The sequence below is a fragment of the Apostichopus japonicus genome, chromosome 4, assembly GCF_037975245.1.
Source record: "Apostichopus japonicus isolate 1M-3 chromosome 4, ASM3797524v1, whole genome shotgun sequence".
NCBI lineage: Eukaryota > Metazoa > Echinodermata > Holothuroidea > Aspidochirotida > Stichopodidae > Apostichopus > Apostichopus japonicus.
This window is the reverse complement of record NC_092564.1, coordinates 25,041,789-25,062,741: the sequence shown is the minus strand read 5'-3', so window position 1 is coordinate 25,062,741 and position 20,953 is coordinate 25,041,789. Positions and strand designations below refer to the sequence as shown.

Sequence of the window (20,953 nt, the reverse complement as noted above, 5' to 3'; positions counted from 1 at the left end):
AAAAGTTGGGTGTTCGTGGACAACTCGGACATCCACAGGGGGTTCATTTTTTTTTTTTTTTTTTTTTTTTACCACTGTATTTATTTACAATATCGTAACACATAATACAAAAGAAATCAGCAAAAAGACTTACATAAGAAGCTTACATAAAGAAATCATAGAAGTCGTTAAGGTTACACAAATTGTTGTTTTGCTTAGAAATGAAATAGTGCAGGTCAAGTTGAAAGCGAAACTTAAAATAAAATTCGTGCACATGTGGGATTTTGTTATCCAACCTACAAGTATAAATGTACTTTTTAGCATGCAAAATTAAAAAGTTCACAGGATTATCTATATCACCAAAATCACCAAAACAAATGTTGGTCAAATTAAAAGAATAATTAGTTTTAATGCAATTTGAATTCACTGCCTCCCAGAATCGCTCAACGTGACTACAATTATAAAACAAATGTATAAGCGTTTCATCGGCATTCTTGCAAAATGAACAAAGTGGAGAATTAACCATTTTCAATTTATAAAGCAAGCTATTTATGCCTAAAATACGATGTAGAAAACGCAATTGTAAATATGATACTTTGGGGTCATTCACAGCCGTATAAGGCAGCCTAAAAATCTTATTCCAAACTATTTTCACTGGAAAATTCATAGCTTGCCACTTCATAATAGACGACGGGGGCGTGCAGAGACCGGTAATTAGCTTATTATAAACATTTTTGGTTATTTTATGTGTGCGCATGCACATATTAAAGTTATTTTCACTCATTGGGAGCAAAACAGAATCATGGTACCCCCTCCAATAACTAGGAATGGCGTGAATAATCCCAAAGTACGAAGTAAAAGGAAAATTTCTAATATATTTTTTCGCTTGAAACGTGTTATATGGAATTACCGAGCCATCATTTTTAATGAAATCTTTCACATAAATTGTTCTGTGATTTAAAAGATTATACTGAAAAATTACTTTATTGTTAACCAATATATGACTGTTGTTTAAAATGATTTCATTACCATAATTACTGTCTGGATGATAAAAATTAAACTCAGCCCAAGCCTCACACACTTCTCTGCAAAAAATATTAGAAATACAAGAAACTGCCTCCTTATTGAAATTACATTTAAAAAGAAAAGCACCACCGAACTGTTTTAGGTATAAATCAAAAAATATTTTCCAGTTTCCTCTCTGAGGGGCTAAATACCGCTTTACCCAGCTACAGTTTAGACTTTTAATAAAAGATTCAATATCTATCATATCAAAGCCACCATTAACTTTCTTATTAATAAGGGTGCTCCGTTTAATCTTATAAGGTTTATTGTTCCAAATAAAATTATACAAAATTTTATTAACCTCTTTAATGAAACTAAGAGGATTTGCTAGAACACTAAAAAGAAAAACAAGTTGCGAAATGGCCAAACTCTTAATTATAGTTATTTTACCAGTTGGTGTTAAGTCACGTTTTGACCACATCCCAAGTAACTGTTTGAGCCTGGATAATTTGGGAAGATAATTCAACGAAAAGAAATCTTCATTCTTTGTAGTAAATGTGACACCAAGATATTTCACGGGACCAAGATTAACATTAAAACCATACTCATGAAAATACCAAGGAACCCTTGAAACCATAGCACCCAATGGAAAAAAGAATGATTTGCTGAAATTAACTTTTAAACCCGAAGCGGCAGAGAAATTATTAAGAATGTTTACAACCTCTACAAGAGAAGCGCGTGAACCATCTAAAAATAGAACAGTATCATCGGCATATTGTGAAATTCTTGTTTCAGAGTTATTAATAGATATATCCTTGATACGACAGCTTGTTTTAACCATGAATGTGAGAAATTCTGAACATAAGATAAAGAGGTAAGGACTGAGGGGACAACCCTGTCTTACACCTCGAGAAATACTGAAATACTGGGAGAGATGACCATTGTTAATAACACAAGATGTGACGTTCCCATAATAAGTTCTAACCCACCTAATAAAATTTGGACCAAAATTGAAGAATTTTAAACTTTGGTAAAGAAACTCCCAATCCAAACAATCAAAAGCCTTTTCAAAATCTAGAAACAGAAGAGTACCTGAAATATTGTTGGAATTACAATGATCAATGAGATCTAAAACTAGTCTAATGTTCTCACCGATGAAACGTCCTTTTAAGAATCCAGTTTGCTCATCACTAATAATGTTCTGGGGGGGGGGGGGGATAAATTAAGGGAAACCCTGCTCTAAGGAATGGGGTGGTTGCTGTTGATATGGTAGGGGTGGGGTGGAGTGGGAAATCAGGGTGGGTAAATGTTGTATTCGAACCTGGTAGATGCTGTTGTTAACGGAGGATGGGGTTGGGGAAGATGAGGGACAATCGTCTTACCTTCCCCCACCCCACCCCCTCTATGTAACTAATGGGAGAAACCGATGAAAGTAAAACAAAAGCAATAATTAGCCCTATTTACAACAAAAAAGATCAGATGAAACTAACCTTTTCATTTCTCATTTTGACAAATGTGTGTAGCCCAGGAGCTATGGCGAATCCCAGCTCTTTGACGTACGGCGGTTCAGTTGGACGATGTAGCATGATTTTAACCCCGGCGTCCATTGCGCCTGAGTCAAGATCATTGGTAGGTGTGTACTCTATCTCCTCAATATCGATAATCAACTGTAACCCGTTAGCTTGATGAAGAAAAATGAAGATGAAGAAGAAGAAGAAAAGAAGGTAATTTAGAAGGTAAATTTAAAGTGAATAAAAAAGAGAAACAACATTTGGTAGTATATACCGAAAGCTGTACATTTTATGTATGTATGTATTTTAGATCCTCCTGCAAGCAGGAACTCGCGAAGAAGCCATTATTGGCTTATCAAAGCCACAAGCTGGCCGAAGTCAGTCTCTTAGATTCATATTTAACGTCCATGATTATGAATTGTCAACAACTCTGTAACTGGACGACATACATTAATCTTGGAGTGACTCGAACTCGGGACCTTATGATTGAAAGGCACCGGCGTAGCAACAGAATGCCTTGTTCAGCATGTCACCATAGCAACAAGTAAAAATAAAGGTATCTCACAGCTATGAGTATAACAGGAAATAAATTATCCAGCCCACTGAAGAAATTTCAATGTTTGGTGGCCACACTTTGCATATCTGACAGTTTGGGAGTCACTTGCGCAATCAGCCTTGTTGCGCAATTTCTTACTTCAATTGCGTCATCACCTTATTATGACAGTGTTAGATAACTAACATGCAAGACAAACGAAACGTTCCCTTCGCGATATGCCCTTCACATATAACAGAATTTAACATACGGGTATTTGCGTGCGAAGATGTGGATGATCGGTGACGTCAGAGGCATTATGACGTCATTCAGAAGTTCGTTCATCATCCTAGTGGTTATAATCACATAGATCTCTTAGAATGACGTATATCCGCAGTTTTGTGTAAATATTATATGATGACGTCATATTTGACACACACGTTCAACCAACCTCAAACTACAGCTTAATAACACCTTAGAATGCAGTTATCTTATTTTCAAAGAAATTCATTAATTTTATTTCATTTAAACTTTTACAATACTTTTACCTGTTTTATTTTTAGGCCTAAATCGTTTGACCAATTACTACAAGCGGTTATTTATAACTTTGAAAAGCAAATTTATTAACCCTTCCGGTGATATTTAAGTTATTTCAACACGGATGCATCAACTAATATTTACACATTCGAATTTACCTTGAAACCGCTAATGAATAAAAGGTTCAACAAGTTACGTCAACAAGTCATCTCTGTGTCACGTGACTACACTCCTTGACCACTCGTTAATAAGAGAATCAAAAGTGACCAACAGAATCAATCAAGCTACAACTACGAAGATCGCAAGGATTTGCAGTTAAATAAACCGAGAATGGTCAATTTATTAACACAACAGTTAACACGTTTAAGTTCATGTATGCGCAGTGTAAAATTTAAAGGTCATTTCCATTTTCTCGGTGAATCGCTTTGTCAACGGCTGAATAAAGCTGACATTTCCAAAAAGCGAGAGAAATTGCAGTTTATCTATCGGTTTAACTTTCCTCTAATAATAAATACTAGAGATATCAATCTTTGGCAGGCAATAGAGTACATATCGGGAAAGTGTTGACGTAAATCTTGACAGGGATTTACCGAAGAAAATCTGTTCTTTTCAAAGGTGAAAATAAATTTATTGATGAAGCAGTCGATATAATGGCAAGTTGAAGGACAAAGGGGGATACTTAATGTAAGTTGCACGGGGAAATGGCTAATCGGTTAGTGCATGGAGGCGACGTAAACAATACCACAAGCTATAAATGAACTAACAGCTTTATACAGCCGTGAACAAAATAAAATAAGAATCATTTAAAGTTTATACAGATAAATTTCTAGTCTAGCCAATTTGTTTACTTCTTAATGTATCGTGTATATTGATGATGCGCCTCAACGGAACCTTACGAATCACATTACCGAATTATCGGTGGTAAGTTGATAACAAATCACTTGAAATGGAAAAAAAAGGGGAAAAGAACAGAAAAAGAAAAAGATGATGAAAGACAAAGACGACGAGAAATAAGAAGACGCTACTTTTTTTGGTTATATATATGTAGATATATATATGTGTATACATATATGTATATATATATATATATATATACATATATATATATACATATATATATATATATATACATATTTATATATATATATATATATATATATATATATATATATCTGTTATATATTTATACATACCTGCACCGGCAGTCGTTGAATTGTGTGAGTTAAACTCCTCTCCTTCGTTGTACTTATTGAAAGTATAACAAGCTCCGAGATGAGTCAAAGATAGGACGAAATCCTCTCCGCATTCCTCTTCTTTCCATTTACACTGTACGACAACATGAGAAAAGAAACAAAGAAATAAATTTACCATAAAAAATAAATAAATAAAATAAGTAAACTAATAAATAAATAAATAAATGTATCATGAGATATGTCTTTGCATAACTTACTAAGATGGTGCATATAGACATAAAAGATAAAGTGCAATTCTATGGATTACATAGATGATATATAGAACATCATTTTTTTATATATTGTTTTTATTATTGTCATCTTTAATGAGTGTTGTCCTGCTCATTGTAAGAAAATAGTACACCGGTATATTAAGAACAATTCAAAGCTTGACGATAAAACATTCCAGAGTATGTGACCGATGATGAATGAGTATGATGGTCTAAACATTCTGGGGACATTTCCAATCAGTTCCTACGTACTATTGTCAAGATGACTACTTTTGTCGCATGTTCCACCGCCGCGCCCCTCAAGAATTATGCCAAGCGCCCCCACAAGGTTGAAACCTCTCGCCACCCCCCGACCCCACTCTATGCGTACTTACACTTTGTATGAGGTCCTCCAACTGATGACCAGTCCTAATTGTAAAGTCAGTCATATTATAATCCTCATCTTCGACGACGTCATCCCAGTTGACTGCTGCTAGTTTATCGACGAACTCGTCGTTGTAAAGATGAGGGTAGATGAGGTTGTGGTTTTCATCGACGACCCCTGAAAGATGAAAAATACATTGCAGGATTTAAGGCCACTATATCGACAAAATTAGTATCCATTCATACCTGGATTTGACGCAATCATATTTTGAGGACTGTTTTATTTATGTTTTCATGCGTAAACGTTGGGACCATCCAATCCCAATCATATCAGATTAGGGGTGGACGCCGTAATTAACTTATTGACTGCAGGGGAGGGGGGGAATAACCGCTTCCTTCTCCCGGGATCATTCTTCGTGAAACTTGCTTGCAATCTTGTGGGAGTGACATCACATAATCAAGTCGTATCAAGTCAATACGTAAGGAAACCAGCAAAATAACCTGTCTCTTGCTTTCGGTCTGTGAATTTGTATACTTGTATACACTGCAAGCCAAACGCCCCAGCACCCCTCCCCCCCCCCACCGTCAGTCCCACCGTGTCAGCGTAAGAGGAAAACAGCAGAGTTGTGACAATCGGAGTCCTGCATACGGACTGATGATATATTTGGCACAATTGGCGTGCGTTGTTTCTGCAGGGAGTTGCTAGGGAACTCCCTGATTACAGTGTAAGATTATGTAACGGTCAGTGCCATCGATGCAAACCTAGTGTCAGACGTATATTTGCTTTCGTGTACAACCGATGGGATCTCTTTCATTTTGTGGTGTCACTTGGTACCAAGCATTATCTTTCTCTGTTATTAGGTACGTAATGAACTAGTATGTAACAAATGTATGTGTCCATAAAGGTTTTGTTACATACGATCAGTTGTTTAGAAACAGGTCCCGTAGTGCATGAAAACATCTATATATATCGTCAAATTCTTTTACGCATGAAATACTGTTAGCATGTTGCATTAATGAATCGACGCAGAGTTAAATACGTTACAATCCCAAGCAAAGTTAATTAAAAGCCTTGTTTTGTAATTGGAGTAGTTTTGCATGTGAAAATCGGGATGGAAGGTGATATCACCACAACTTTAGGTGAAAAGAATCATAAAATCTTATATCTCTTGTTCAATATGATCAACAAGTAGGGTTAAAAACATGCGCATTGATTGGAAGGTTACAGTATGTAAAGGTCTGCATAAAACTTAACCAGATGCTACTTGCTGCTTGTGGTTCAAGGAAAGTATATATAAATATGTTGGTGTATGGATGGTACAAAAGGTAAGTATACTGCAGAGAAACTGGTGCATAAACTATTTATTAAGGCATATACCTTTATTATTATTATTATATTATTATTATAATACATACATATATATATATATATATATATATGTATGTATATATATATATATAAATGAAAATCGTAATGAGTTGGAAAATCGAGAACAGTGAAAAAACTTTCAGCCTCCACCGGGATTCGAACCACGGGCCTTCCGCTCTGTACGCGGACACCCTAACCACTAGGCTATGGACGCTGATTGTATGTCCAGAGGTTCGAAACCGGTAAGGAAGGTCGTAATTCCACTGTAGGCGTTTGTCACCTGTATCGAACAATACTAGTTCTGTTTTTGGTGACATATTTTGCCTTACTCTTGAGATCAAACATGATGCTAACCAACTCGAAATCATTTGTGATTCCTAAAGCCGGATCTCGAAAGAGATACTTTGAACAGACTTTATGTATATATATATATATATATATATATATATATATATATATATATATATATATATATATATATATATATATATATATATATATATATATGTATATATATATATATATGATATATTTTCCTGTGTGTGTGGGTGGGGTGTGTTTGGGTGTTACGAAAAATAGATCCTTAGATATGAAACAGAGACGATCAGAGTACAAAGTTCACAAAACTTAATTTACATTTCGTAACATTTTACATACTGCAGTATACTTGTGTGTGTGTGTTACAAGCCTATAATGAACTTTACGATGACGTCATTCTATTTTTTTTAGCACCACAGTTCGCCCCCCAGGGCCGTGACTCACTTGCCCTCTCAAATAAAATGTCAACAAATCAACTCACCTAGGTATAATCCTACATTGCGGAGGTCATCCATCGTTATCGCCGAAGCTCTATATTTGTTAAAATTACATACAGTGACCGAGGGAAAGTCTAAAACATTAGTAGCAACGATGTCCACCTTGGTGGAATGATTAAACTGAAAATATTGTTTAATGATGCTGGACGCCATAAACGTAAACGCTCCAATTGAAGCACACACAAAAATTAACCAAATGGTTTTACGTAGACGTGAACCCCTGCAGACGATGTGTTTTATTCCGTGCAAGTCCGTTACATCTCGAGCCCAAGTCACAAATACCCATTTTTTGTCGAAAATTGTCATACTTAACTCCTGTTTCGGAAAACCGTTTTTCCTCACACGTTTAATAACAGTCGACAATACATGTAACTAGTTCATAAATCTGAACAGATATCCACAAAATTAGAAATCAATGACATCTATCAAATCAGGATTCCGGTGCACCGTTTACTGAAACCATCTAATACAATACATTGAAGCGCTTATCCTATCCAGGTTATGTTACGTATAGTTAACTTTTATAGGCTTATGAATAGTCGATATATCGACTGCATAACATGTCATCAAAAAATCTACATTGAATTCACTGTAAGCTGTTTAGCATGTTTAGCAACGTTAATTTCATACATGGCACGGTGACTTTGTTTAATCCTGTTATACAAAATGTGCACACAAAAAACAAAATGTGACGTCAGCTTTATCTTCTGTCGATAGCCATTTAAATAACAGTTGTTTATTTTAAGTTGAAACATGAATAGCGAAACGTAAACAAGAAAGCTAACTCAATTCGGCGAATTGTTCGCTTCTAAGATTGTCACAATGTGTATATTTCTCGTCCAATTTAAAAAATACGTGCAGCCTACGTCTGTGTTAGAACCATTGTTCCAGAAATCTCTAAGAACACACTCAAGATCTGGGTATAGTCACTTTCCAGCCTCCGATAATGTAGAATATATCATTAAAGACGAATGAATGACAATACCAAGTAACTATAGAATAATGGCCATTACCTCTGACATACACAAGTTGACTTTATCATCGATCGGTAGAGTCAATGAGTGTTACACGTTTGACGGTGTGTTAAAACAAGGTCGCACGGCAGGCAAACTGATTAAAAGTGATGTGCAAATAAAAGGCCCGAAATGTATGGAAAGCGATAAAGTCAAAAATTTGCTTATAACGGAGTCAATTATTGTAGCAAGAACCGTCAAACATTGTAGCAACGGGGATTTAAAAATCGTTTACTACGTGATTTGTAGCTTATTAGAATTCCAAATACGTTACTAAACTACAGCAAGCCAAGCACCGATCTTTTTAATGTGAATATGCGTAGATTATAACCATTATAGACCACGCCTCCGAAAACTCTCTGGAGGGCGCCGTTATATTATATATATATATATATATATATATATATATGTATATATATATATATATATATATATATATATATAGGTCCTTAGATATGAAACAGAGACGATCAGAGAACAGAGTTCACAAAACTTAATTAACATTTCGTAACATTTTACATACTGGAGTAAACGTATATATGTGTGTGTGTGTTACATGCCTATAATGAACTTTACGATGACGTCATTCTGTTGTTTAGCACCACAGTTCGCCCCCCAGGGCCGTGACTCACTGGCCCTCTTAAATAAAATGTCAACAAATCAACTCACCTAGGTATAATCCTACATTGCGGAGGTCATCCATCGTTAACGCCGAAGTTCTATATTTGTTAAAATTACATAAAGTGACCGAGGGAAAGTCTAAAACATTAGTAGCAACGATGTCCACCTTGGTGGAATGATTAAACTGAAAATATTGTTTAATGATGCTGGACGCCATAAACGTAAACGCTCCAATTGAAGCACACACAAAAATTAACCAAATGGTTTTACGTAGACGTGAACCCCTGCAGACGATGTGTTTTATTCCGTGCAAGTCCGTTACATCTCGAGCCCAAGTCACAAATACCCATTTTTTGTCGAAAAATGTCATGCTTAACTCCTGTTTCGGAAAACCGTTTTTCCTCACACGTTTAATAACAGTCGACAATACATGTAACTAGTTCATAAATCTGAACAGATATCCACAAAATTAGAAATCAATGACATCTATCAAATCAGGATTCCGGTGCACCGTTTATACTGAAACCATCTAATACAATACATTGAAGCGCTTATCCTATCCAGGTTATGTTACGTATAGTTAACTTTTATAGGCTTATGAATAGTCGATATATCGACTGCATAAAATGTAATCAAAATATCTACATTGAATTCACTGTAAGCTGTTTAGCATGTTTAGCAACGTTAATTTTCATACATGGCACGGTGACTTTGTTTAATCCTGTTATACAAAATGTGCACACAAAAAACAAAATGTGACGTCAGCTTTATCTTCTGTCGATAGCCATTTAAATAACAGTTGTTTATTTTAAGTTGAAACATGAATAGCGAAACGTAAACAAGAAAGCTAACTCAATTCGGCGAATTGTTCGCTTCTAAGATTGTCACAATGTGTATATTTCTCGTCCAATTTAAAAAATACGTGCAGCCTACGTCTGTGTTAGAACCATTGTTCCAGAAATCTCTAAGAACACACACAAGATCTGGGTATAGTCACTTTCCGGCCTCCGATAATGTAGAATATATCATTAAAGACGCATGAATGACAATACCAAGTAACTATAGAATAATGGCCATTACCTCTGACATACACAAGTTGACTTTATCATCGATCGGTAGAGTCAATGAGTGTTACACGCTTGACGGTGTTAAAACAAGGTCGCGCGGCAGGCAAACTGATTAAGTGATGTGCAAATAAATGGTCCGAAATGTATGGAAAGCGATTAAGTAAAAAAATCGTTACCAACGGAGTCAATTATTGTAGCAAGAACCATTAAACATTGTAGCAACGGGGATTTAAAAATCGTTAACTACGTGATTTGTAGCTTATTAGAATTCCAAATACGTTACTAAACTATACAGCAAGCCAAGCACCGATCTTTTTTATGTGAATATGCGTAGATTATAACCATTATAGACCACGCCTCCGAAAACTCTCTGGAGGGCGCCGTTATATAATATATATATATATATATATATATATATATATATATATATATATATATATATATATATATATATATATATATATATATATATATATATATATATATATATATATATATATATATATATATATATATTTATATATATATATATATATATATATATATATATATGAAATATATATATGAAATATATATATGAAATATATATATGAAATGGAATAGATAAAACCATGCGTGAATTCGGTCCAAGGTTGGTGAGCGATCTATACTGATGTATACTCTATATCTGAAAAGAACAGTCACTACACATACTACTATGTGATCTTATAGCTGAAATACCTAGAAGTGATTCGTGATCACATATCTTATAATTCATATTGAATGGTATCACCTGATTTTGGAAAATTTTACCCTAAGACATTTCAAACATCATGGTGAGCCTTATGGTACAACACAAAATCAACGATGACTTGCATTTTACGGTTGCTAGGCGGCTTGAAAGTATGACGAATAGCTAAGAAACAATAATGACAAGACGGTGCTTATAAAGATATTATTTTTTGCCCCCGAAGGCGCCTGTGTATCAGTATCAGAGTTAGCTTTGTCGAAAAATACTCTCAAATGACCTTTGACATGACGCCATTATTACGTCATTGGCTGAGAACGGAGCTGAAGTCAATGAGACTCGCGTACGTACGTTGTGGCAGATTTGTGCATATGTGCCATATCGTATGCTGTATCAGAAACGACTACATTAGGTCGTATGCACTATATATGGTAGGCCTACAAACAAATTGCTTTCGAAAGGAACTGTAATGCGTCGCCACATAACCTATGTATTATTTACACAGTATATTTAAACCTATGTGACTAAGAGTCCTTTGTTTGAATACATATATAGCTAGCGAGTATAGTACAGAAAATGTAAAATGAAACGTATATGTTTCGCTTACAAACATGAGATGTTTACGCTGGTTAATCAAACCAGGTGCGATTTTTGGTCAACTCATTATTTGATGATTACAGACTAACCGGTGTGAGATAGGCAGTGTACATGCAAGCGTGTCGTTAAGTGGAAAACAGTATATGATTTTGATGAAGATCGAATCACAAATAAACTGAAATGTTTTATTGCTTTACATGTGCGATTATTATATTTTTTCGGAATATTTTTCTTTTGTAGGCAAACTATGGACTTTCAACTTTAATGTAAGGTCTTTGTCCATCTGAAATAAATTGTTGGATTGAAGCTTCATGTCTTACTGAACAAGTGATTGGAATAAAGACCAATTTAGTTAAATTGTTTCCATTGATTCCGCGTCGATGAAAAAGAACTAATAGCTTTAAAAACGTGACGTCATCATTCAGTCATTTTCTTTCCTGTACACCTTTTTATATATTTATATATATATAAAAAAAAATATATATATATATATATATATATATATATATATATATATATAAAAATATATATATATATATATATATATATATATATATATATATATATATATATATATAAAATGTTTAAGATTATTTATATTGAAGTAAAGTAAAGGCTTGGAATGAGATAACTTTTTCATTTTTTTTCCATTAGTAGCTCATTTTCGACAAATTGACCAAAGTTACCTACTGTAACTCTAATTAGGACTGAAACAAATCAAACTATAGTCCAATCTCCGAGATCTTCTCACCAAATGGACTGAAATTACGCTGTAATTAATGACTTAATTTTGAAAATTCTAAATAAAAAATCATGCCAAGAAACAGTTTCTATATGCGTATTAATCACATCTGGAGTTTTCACAAAATATTGATTTTTCTTTCATGATTTCTTATACATATCATTACAGGTGTGTGAAGCTGTAAAACATTAATCGTATATGAACAATGGAAAAAAGTGTTTATATGACGTTTAACCAATGTTAGCATGATTCAGTGTGTAGTTCCACTGTTATACCAGTAGTCACTATAAAAATGAAAAATCATAGAAAATGAACCGAAAGGGCAAAATCTTTTTTCTTCTTCATTCAACTGATATCAGATTAAAAGGAACTGTATGCGTCGCCACATAGCCTATGTATAATTTACACAGTATATTTTAACCTATATGACTAAGAGTCCTTTGTTTGAATACATTATATAGCTAGCGAGTAGTACAGAAAATGTAAAATGATACGTTAAGTATGTTTCGCTTACAAACATGAGATGTTTACGCTTGATTAATCATGCCAGGTGCGATTATTGCTCAACATATTATGTGATAAGTACAGAGTGACGATGTGAGATAGGCAGTTTGCATGAATGCGTGTTGTTAAGGGGGGAAAACAGTTCAAGATTTTGAAGAAAAAAACACTAAAATGTTTTATTGCTTCACATGTGCGATTATTATATATTTTTCGGAATAGTTTCTTTTGTAGGCAAACTATAGACTTTCAATTTAATGTAAGGTCTTTATCCATCTGAAATAAATTGTTGGATTGAAGCTTCATGTCTTACTGAGCAAGTGATTGGAATAAAGACCAATTTAGTTAATTTTTTTAGTTGATACCGCGTCGATGAAAAAGAACTAAAAGCTTAAACAAAAACGTGACGTACACCTTTTTATATATTTATATATATATATATATATATACAATGTTAAAGATTATTTATATTGAAGTTAAGTAAAGGCTTGGAATGAGATCACTTTTTCACCTTTTTTTTTACATAAGTAGCTAATTTTCGACAAATTGACCAAAGTTACCTACTGTAACTCTAAATAGGACTGAAACAAATCAAACTATAGTCCAAATCTCCGAGATTTTCTGACCAAATGGACTGAAATTAGCCTCGAATTAATTACTTAATTTTGAAAATTCTATATATAAAAAAATCATACCAAGAAACACTTTCTATATACTAGTATTAATCACATCTGGAATTTTAATTTTTACAAAATCATGATTTTTCTTTCATTATTACTTACACATATAATTACAGGTGTGTGAAGCTGTAAACATTTATCGTAAATGAACACTGAAAAAAAAACATGTCGTAAATGAACACTGAAAAAAAAAACATGTTTATATCACGTGTAACAACAATAAGCCAATGTTAGCATGATTCAGTGTGTATAGAACGGTTGTTATACCAGTAGTCACTATAAAAATGAAAAATCATGAGAAAAATCGATCCAAAAGGCAAAATCTTTTTTTTCTTTCATTAAACTGATATCAGATTAAATTTTTCAGACGACATGCGTGGAGATATAAGTGTTGCTTGGAAACGCGTGAAAATTTTGGTAATGTTTTTTGCTTTCTTTTTTGTTTCCTTCATTTATGATTAAAATTTGATTGCATTGCAGAAATATTGACTAAATCAAACAATAAAAAATCAATCAAGATTCATTTTGAGAATAATTAACATCTCTGCTTCTTCAAAACGGAAGTATATTCCACAGAGATTATTAAAGTTTGGTGCACGATTGATTTTGGAAAAAAAAAAAATTATGGTTTATTAGGACATATCGCGCCGTTTATATTCCGCATTGAAGCGCGTTAAGGGGTTTGTTTGCGCGTCGGCACTTTCGATTATGAAAGGCAAAGCTTATATATAATTTCAGCTGAATTCATATCGGAGGTGATAAGTCCATTTCGATCAAATCGACCTACTAGAGCAGAAAATATTTTCCTTTTTTTCTCATTTTTTTTTAAATTTGGACTTTCCGTTATTATGAACTTGAAGGTGTGAAAAGTACATAACAAACTTTGCGGCGATATTAACCAAACTTGTCAATATCTATGACATTCAAATGCCTCAAGCGGAGCCAGGTCTAGTTCAGTGGATAATTACGTCACCGAGCGCTCACTTAACAGTCTTCTGGTTTTAGTTAAGTATGTTATATATGAAATGAGATTACATTATTATTTATTCCAATCCTTTTTTTCAGAGTTCCCGTAATTGACTTCTCGCTCAGGTCTGTAGGCCCCTCTGAGCCCCCCCCCCCCCCCCGCCTTCCCTCAACACCCTGTCAGGACGTATAACATTAACATTGACAACATTGATTCATACGTAAGTAGCGTTTTAATATTCAAATTATATTAACAATTACAATAATTAAACCTACATACCGATCACCATTTTCCACTTCTCACGCGGTACACTCAGAAAACTGTTTACACAGGTTAAGTAAAATTTAACTTGATTTTCATGTCAAATAAGAACACTAAAATATTAAAGTAAAATTTACTTAACTGCTGTTTTGTAAAGTTTTACATGATCAGCATGTAACGCAACTACAAAATTATTATGTAAAATTTTGCCAGCCATTTCTACATAGCACCCGTTCAGTAAGCGTTTTACATATGTTTTAGGTTAATTATTAAAAGCAGCTTGATGCACTTTTTTTATTAAGTCGATCACAACAGAAAGGCACATTTAAGAGACAACAAAAAGGAATGACAACACAAATTTTTTAGAACATTTTGATGAATTCAACCGTTTATTTCAACACTTAAGAGGGTACCCCGTACATCTACAATCATGCATGAATAGTGAACTACAGCCATGATATTTTAACTTTTGTGTCCAGTAATGGATTACACTTTGCATCAGATACATTAGGCGGTCGTAACGACATTGATAGCATACTTTCAAACGGTTGAAATCTTTCAGCAATGTAACTCTCACTTTTACCCATTATGAAAATAAAAAAATAACAAAGACATAAACATAAACAAAAGGTTAACAACAAAACCATGAACAAGAGGTACTATCTCTTAAAGGTGCATGCTTACGAAAATGTTAATGATTTAATTTTTTAGTTTCTGAGATGCATGCACAAAAAAGCATTTGGTCGACTTAGGAAATTTTCGACCAACATCCTCCACATGCTCACCAAAATTAACATAATCAACTCTCTGATTTTAAAATTTGACAAAGATACAACTCTACCTGAAGCATTAGCTAAAATTTCTTGCATAGATACATAAAATGATCTGTTCATAGTTACCTAACTTACCTTATAGTTTCCATTACATAACATCAACCCATGAACATTCCAATAAACATAATCTTATGGTGCAGTCCCAGTGGCGATCTCGGGAACTCGACCGACGCGACCCCACAAACTACTTGGCCTGTCTCGACCTGGGGGATATCTCGACCTGAGCCGACCTCATAACGACCTCACAACGACCTATAACGACCTTAGTTCGATTTTAGTTCGACGTAGTCGACCTGTCTCGACTCAGGTCGGCCAAGTTGGATAGACCTGTACTCGACCTATACTCGACCAACTCGACCTGTTTCTCGACCTAATTTCGACCAAATCTCGATTTAAACTCGACCTATATCGACCTAAGTCGACCGACCCGACCTCTACTCGACCTGAGCTCGACCCGGGCGACTGGTTCGCGACGGAAATTCGATTTGTCTGCCGAGAATCCCCTTGGTTTCCAAATTGTATAAATTACAGCGGCAATTTTCACCAGGTACCCATTAAATTTGGGGACTGCAAAGTAGTAACATCACCATCATGAACCTTGACGTAAACCTGTTGAGCCCAGAGAAGCGCAGACTGCTTACAATGTGGGTGCAGACTGCCTGGCACCTGCTTGAACTGGCGGATGAACTTGAGCATGCCAACCCTCCTCCTCAGCCGCAAGCACATCATTCCCAGCAGGGCCGCCGACGTCGGAGGGCCAGGAGGCGAAGACTTGTGGTCAGAGACTGGCTGGCCAGACGACCCCTCTTTGGGCAGTACGAGCATCTATTGGTCGAGCTCAACAGAGAGGACTCCAGATGTTACCGTAATTTCCTGAGAGTAGATGCTGACACGTTTGGGTACATACTCGACAGGATATCTCCAGCTATCACCAAGAAGACCACCAACTTTATGTGAGTACAAAAACCTACCATACTTATGCATGTTGTTTGTTTAAATAGATGTTATGAAATGTTGTATGGAATTGTTACTTATGATTGTTATCAGATTTGTAGTGAGTCCGTACTCGAGTACACATGCAACGAAGTAATGCTGTACTCATACTCGTGAATTTTAAAATGTTCCCGTACTCGTACTCAGGATTTTTGGAACTTGACGCTAGTGCAACTCGTACTCGTAATCTGGGCTATGTACTCGTATTCGTACTCACGATCAGCAAATAGGTCCTGTACTCGTACTCAGCTATTGCACTCACACTACAAGTCTGATTGTTATTCAGGATGTTTATTAAAATTATCTGTATTTGTAGGTTTCCTTTGGAGCCTGGACTGAAGCTGGCGGTAACGCTACGTCACTTGGCAACAGGGGCATCACACGCTGACTTGCAGTACGGCGCGGACTCGATTAGGTCGAGTTGAGGTCGAGATACGTCCGCTTCAGGTCGAGTTGGTCGACTTCTGGTCGAGCTGAGGTCGAGATACGTCGGCTTCAGGTCGAGTTGGTCGACTTCTGGTCGAGCCCAGGTCGAGTTAAGGTCGAGAACAAGTCTGTACAGATCGATTCAGAGGCGAACACAGATCGGCATGTCAGGCCAGCTCGACCTCGAACCCGACCTCTAATCGACCTACCTCGACCTATTCTCGACCTATTCTCGACCTACCTCGACCTATTCTCGACCTACCTCGACCCCATCTCCGACACAAGGTCGATGAGGAAATCGGCCAAAATTTTTGACATGTCAAAAATTTTTCAAAAACTTAGTAGACTTGACTAGACCTAACTCGACCGGACTCGACCTAACTCGATCTCAAACTCGACCAACTCGACCTCCAACTCGACCTTCAGGTCGAGTAGGTCGAGTAGCGCAAGGTCGGCACTGGGACCGCACCATAATATGTCATGTGAGCTTTGCAACTTAAACATGCTGGTATATAATTGAGCAGTGTAGTACTGTTCCAACAAATTAAACGTACTATATCAGCTCTTTGACAGGATTATGATGTTATACTATTAAGCACAATGGATCAATACTTATACATCCTCAAGTAAGAGGAAGGATCTTGAATATTTGGTGGTAGCCAGTTAAACACTGAAATTATTTTGCCTTCACTGTTCATATCAATACCCCACCTCTTCAACGTTTATAGTAAATATCATTTTATAGCTAAACTTACATCATAATCAACTGTCGGCCATGAAGACAATGACAAAGTTAAAACCTTTCCTCTAGTCACCCATACATAAGCAGTATTTTCATAATCTGCTGCAGGGATAATAGTTCAATTTCAATTAAGAGTCAACAATCAACCAGTACCAAATGAAGAATGAAGAATGAAATGAACTGATATAATCTTCTTGAAAGAAATGAAACAATAGTGAACTTTGTGACATGAAACATATTTGCATTAAACTGACCATTAGCATTCTTGGGACACTGAATGCTATGACAGTATAAATCAATTTCATGTTACTGTTTGTGTAATCAATTTTATATTCACAATGTTAAATAAGGGGTTAATCAACGGTCTAGCGTGCGTTACTCACAGGATTAATGCACGATCGGGGGATAATGCAAGCGATGCACGAGGGCGGAGCGTAGCGGAGCCCGAGTGCATCGATAGCATTAACACCCGGAGTTAATTCATACACTACCATTTGTGTGGGGAAAAAATCATAAAACAAAACATTTTTGGTTACATATAACCAAAGATTTATTAAAGTGATGCCCCGTCATTTTACCGTGCGTTACTCACAGGATTAACCACGGTCAGCTGACCTGAATGGACCAATAGGATTTAGGAATCTTTACTAAGTATGAATGAACACACAATCATCATATTGATTGGATTTATGATTGTACTGCTGAGTATTTAAGCACAACGAATCTAAACACTCTTACAATAACAACAATCCCTCGAGCCATCCGATGTGACGGGTCTGCAAAAGTAATGTCAGAGAAACAACTCTTCTTGAAGTCAATTGAAAAGAAGCAACAACTTTGGATACAGTGATTTGTTCATTAATTAGTTTAATTTGAATTAGTATGCAAACCAATCAAAACAAGTAGTGGTGAAATGAAAGGATATAATCTTTTTAACAGAAACTTGAAGATACACATCAAAGTGAACTTTGAGATGCGAAAACATGTGGAAATGCTGACAATCACGACTGGTACACTGTAGTTACCTTGTCTTTGTTGTTGGCACGGTAAGCACGAAAATCTCGAATCTGGTTGCACTTCACACTACCAGTCCAGGCAACTTATAAACAACTTTTTTTGGAAAAATTCACAGGCACCAAGACATGCCATTTGGTATTCCAGATCAAACACAATAATGATTTGAAGCACACATCAATGGCCTACATAAATGTTCTCTTGAGGTAGGGCATGTCTCTCGATGATCACAAATAACTGCTGAGGACGAATTTTGCTTTCTCCAAGAAGTAACACATATGCTGAGGGTTTTCTGAAATATTTTGCAAATAGAACTGCAAGTTGGTGCTTTCCTAAGTAACAAAAAAAAAGAAGATAAATACATTCCCATCATAATAAGGCTATGTGTAAACACCTAAATGGTTCCTAGGCATTTATTGGCATGTATCACTCACAAAAACGTGACATCTGATTCCAAAAATAATAAACGTTTAGTGATTCAAGTGGTAAGAAAAATTAATTATCAAGCAAGGACCTGCAACAGAGATACTCTTCTCAAGCCTGTTCTATTTTGTAATGTCTGTCATAATAACAAAAAAGACCTGTGGTACATTAAACCCTGTCCACTAATTACGATGCATGATATCTGCACCAAAAACAACAGGGACCATCCTTTGGTCTTAATGGTTATAATTATGCCTTCTATCAACTCAAACATAAATAGATTTTGTAATTTCTTGCTAATTTCAGAAAAAATACTCATACTCAATACTCCCCGCCAATCATCAATATATAATTAGCAAGCCCAAAATGGCAGTGAAAACATAGTGATGATGGACCAACGCTCCACACCAAATATTTAGTAAACGCCATGTATAGCTACTTGGAAATTGCCTTTTTAAGATTTTCACATTAAGCCCCTCCCCCCCCCTACCCCCCTAATTCCTATACAAGATATCTAAACTGAAAACAACAGTGAACACCATTCTGCCATGTATCAACTCAAATTAATCTAGGATTCTTGAGATATCATGTATACAAGCAGACATTTGGCCAAAAAACAAAACAAAGAAAGCCCAAGTCTTGGAGGGATGGAAAAAAAATGTTCTTCAACCATATAATTTCTCCTGAGGATTAAAAACATTCAAATATGCAAATTAGGTCCCAAAATCATGGCATCACTTCTGTCTATTAGCAATTAATTAAAAGTCACGGAATTGGGTTGTAACCAATCGTGGTGAAATTGGTTGAAAAATGGCAGAGATATGAGTTGTTTTTTTCTTTTCTTTTAGGAGAGTGTAGTCTGTGTCTGTAAAGTATGTATCTACTCTGTACTATTGCCGGTAATTTGCTGGATTTTGACAAATATTTCAGGAATGTTTCAGTCATAATTTCTGCCACACTAAATAGACCAATGCTTTTCAAGGTATCTTTGTAATATATTTAGCTTCTTCTGAAGATTAATGAGGCTGCTGGGCTGATCTAACTTCCAGTTATATTTAGAAAAATGAATAGGTCAAAGGTCAAATTTCTCAGAATTTTAAACGTAAACAAACTTTCAAATGAATTGTTTGGAAAGATGTTCAATATAACCTCACCCCCCCCCCCCAAAAAAAAATTATACATCATTGGTAAGATCGTTCTCTGGGCTTCAGTTTGGTAAGTAAACGAAGTATGCAGGATGAAGTATTAGGAAGATACAATGCTTTAAAAATGCTCACTCCGTCTGCAATTGCATACACTGCTATGATAAGGGCTAGATCACTACCAGATTATAGAGCCTTAGTTAGGTCTATCAGTATCAACAATCCACATCAGCCGTGGCCTACTTGTTACCTGCTAAAATGGCAAACCAGTAATTATAAATTGCATCACATGAATACGTTTACTCTAAAAAAAAGTGGTATCAGCGTTACGATAGGCCAATGCTCAAGGCCATTTTAAAATGTACTGCCTAGTCATGATAGCCTAAGTATAAGCCCCACTATGTCAAAAGGACTAGAAGGATACACTAAGTTCTAGGATTAGGCGTAACTGAACTTACGAATAGAATACACTAAGTAACAGTAAAAATCCTCCGTTCGTCCGTGATTCTCTGACAAGTATGAGTTGACCATGACAAACAGCAGCTAGTCTATCATATAACTTAATGTATAAATTTAACGTTAGGTCTACGTTTACGCAAGCGAATCAAAAGCAGTCTTCTATTTAATTTAG

General features: G+C 35.5%; 2 protein-coding genes across 7 annotated transcripts in view; one reads left to right on the top strand and one right to left on the bottom strand.

Annotated features, from left to right (window-relative positions):
* Positions 1-20,953, bottom strand: part of LOC139966911 (acid-sensing ion channel 2-like) — a 46,407-nt gene that overhangs the window by 4,659 nt on the left and 20,795 nt on the right. For 4 of the 6 annotated variants that reach the window (XM_071970385.1, XM_071970384.1, XM_071970386.1 and 1 more), the window contains 3 exons: positions 5,401-5,567; positions 4,758-4,890; positions 2,475-2,665 (listed from right to left, as the gene is read on the bottom strand). In XM_071970385.1, coding sequence (XP_071826486.1) covers positions 2,475-2,665; positions 4,758-4,890; positions 5,401-5,567 — 491 coding nt within the window. Of the gene's footprint in view, positions 1-2,474; positions 2,666-4,757; positions 4,891-5,400; positions 5,568-7,557; positions 8,158-9,255; positions 9,658-20,953 lie in introns of those variants that run through there. The other 2 variants (XM_071970383.1, XM_071970382.1) reach the window with 2 other exon arrangements.
* LOC139966913 (uncharacterized) lies at positions 14,814-17,472 on the top strand. The gene is made up of 2 exons (XM_071970387.1): positions 14,814-16,535; positions 16,892-17,472. Exons 1-2 carry the CDS (start codon positions 16,174-16,176, stop codon positions 16,998-17,000), a joined length of 471 nt encoding a protein of 156 aa, XP_071826488.1. The 5' UTR covers positions 14,814-16,173; the 3' UTR covers positions 17,001-17,472.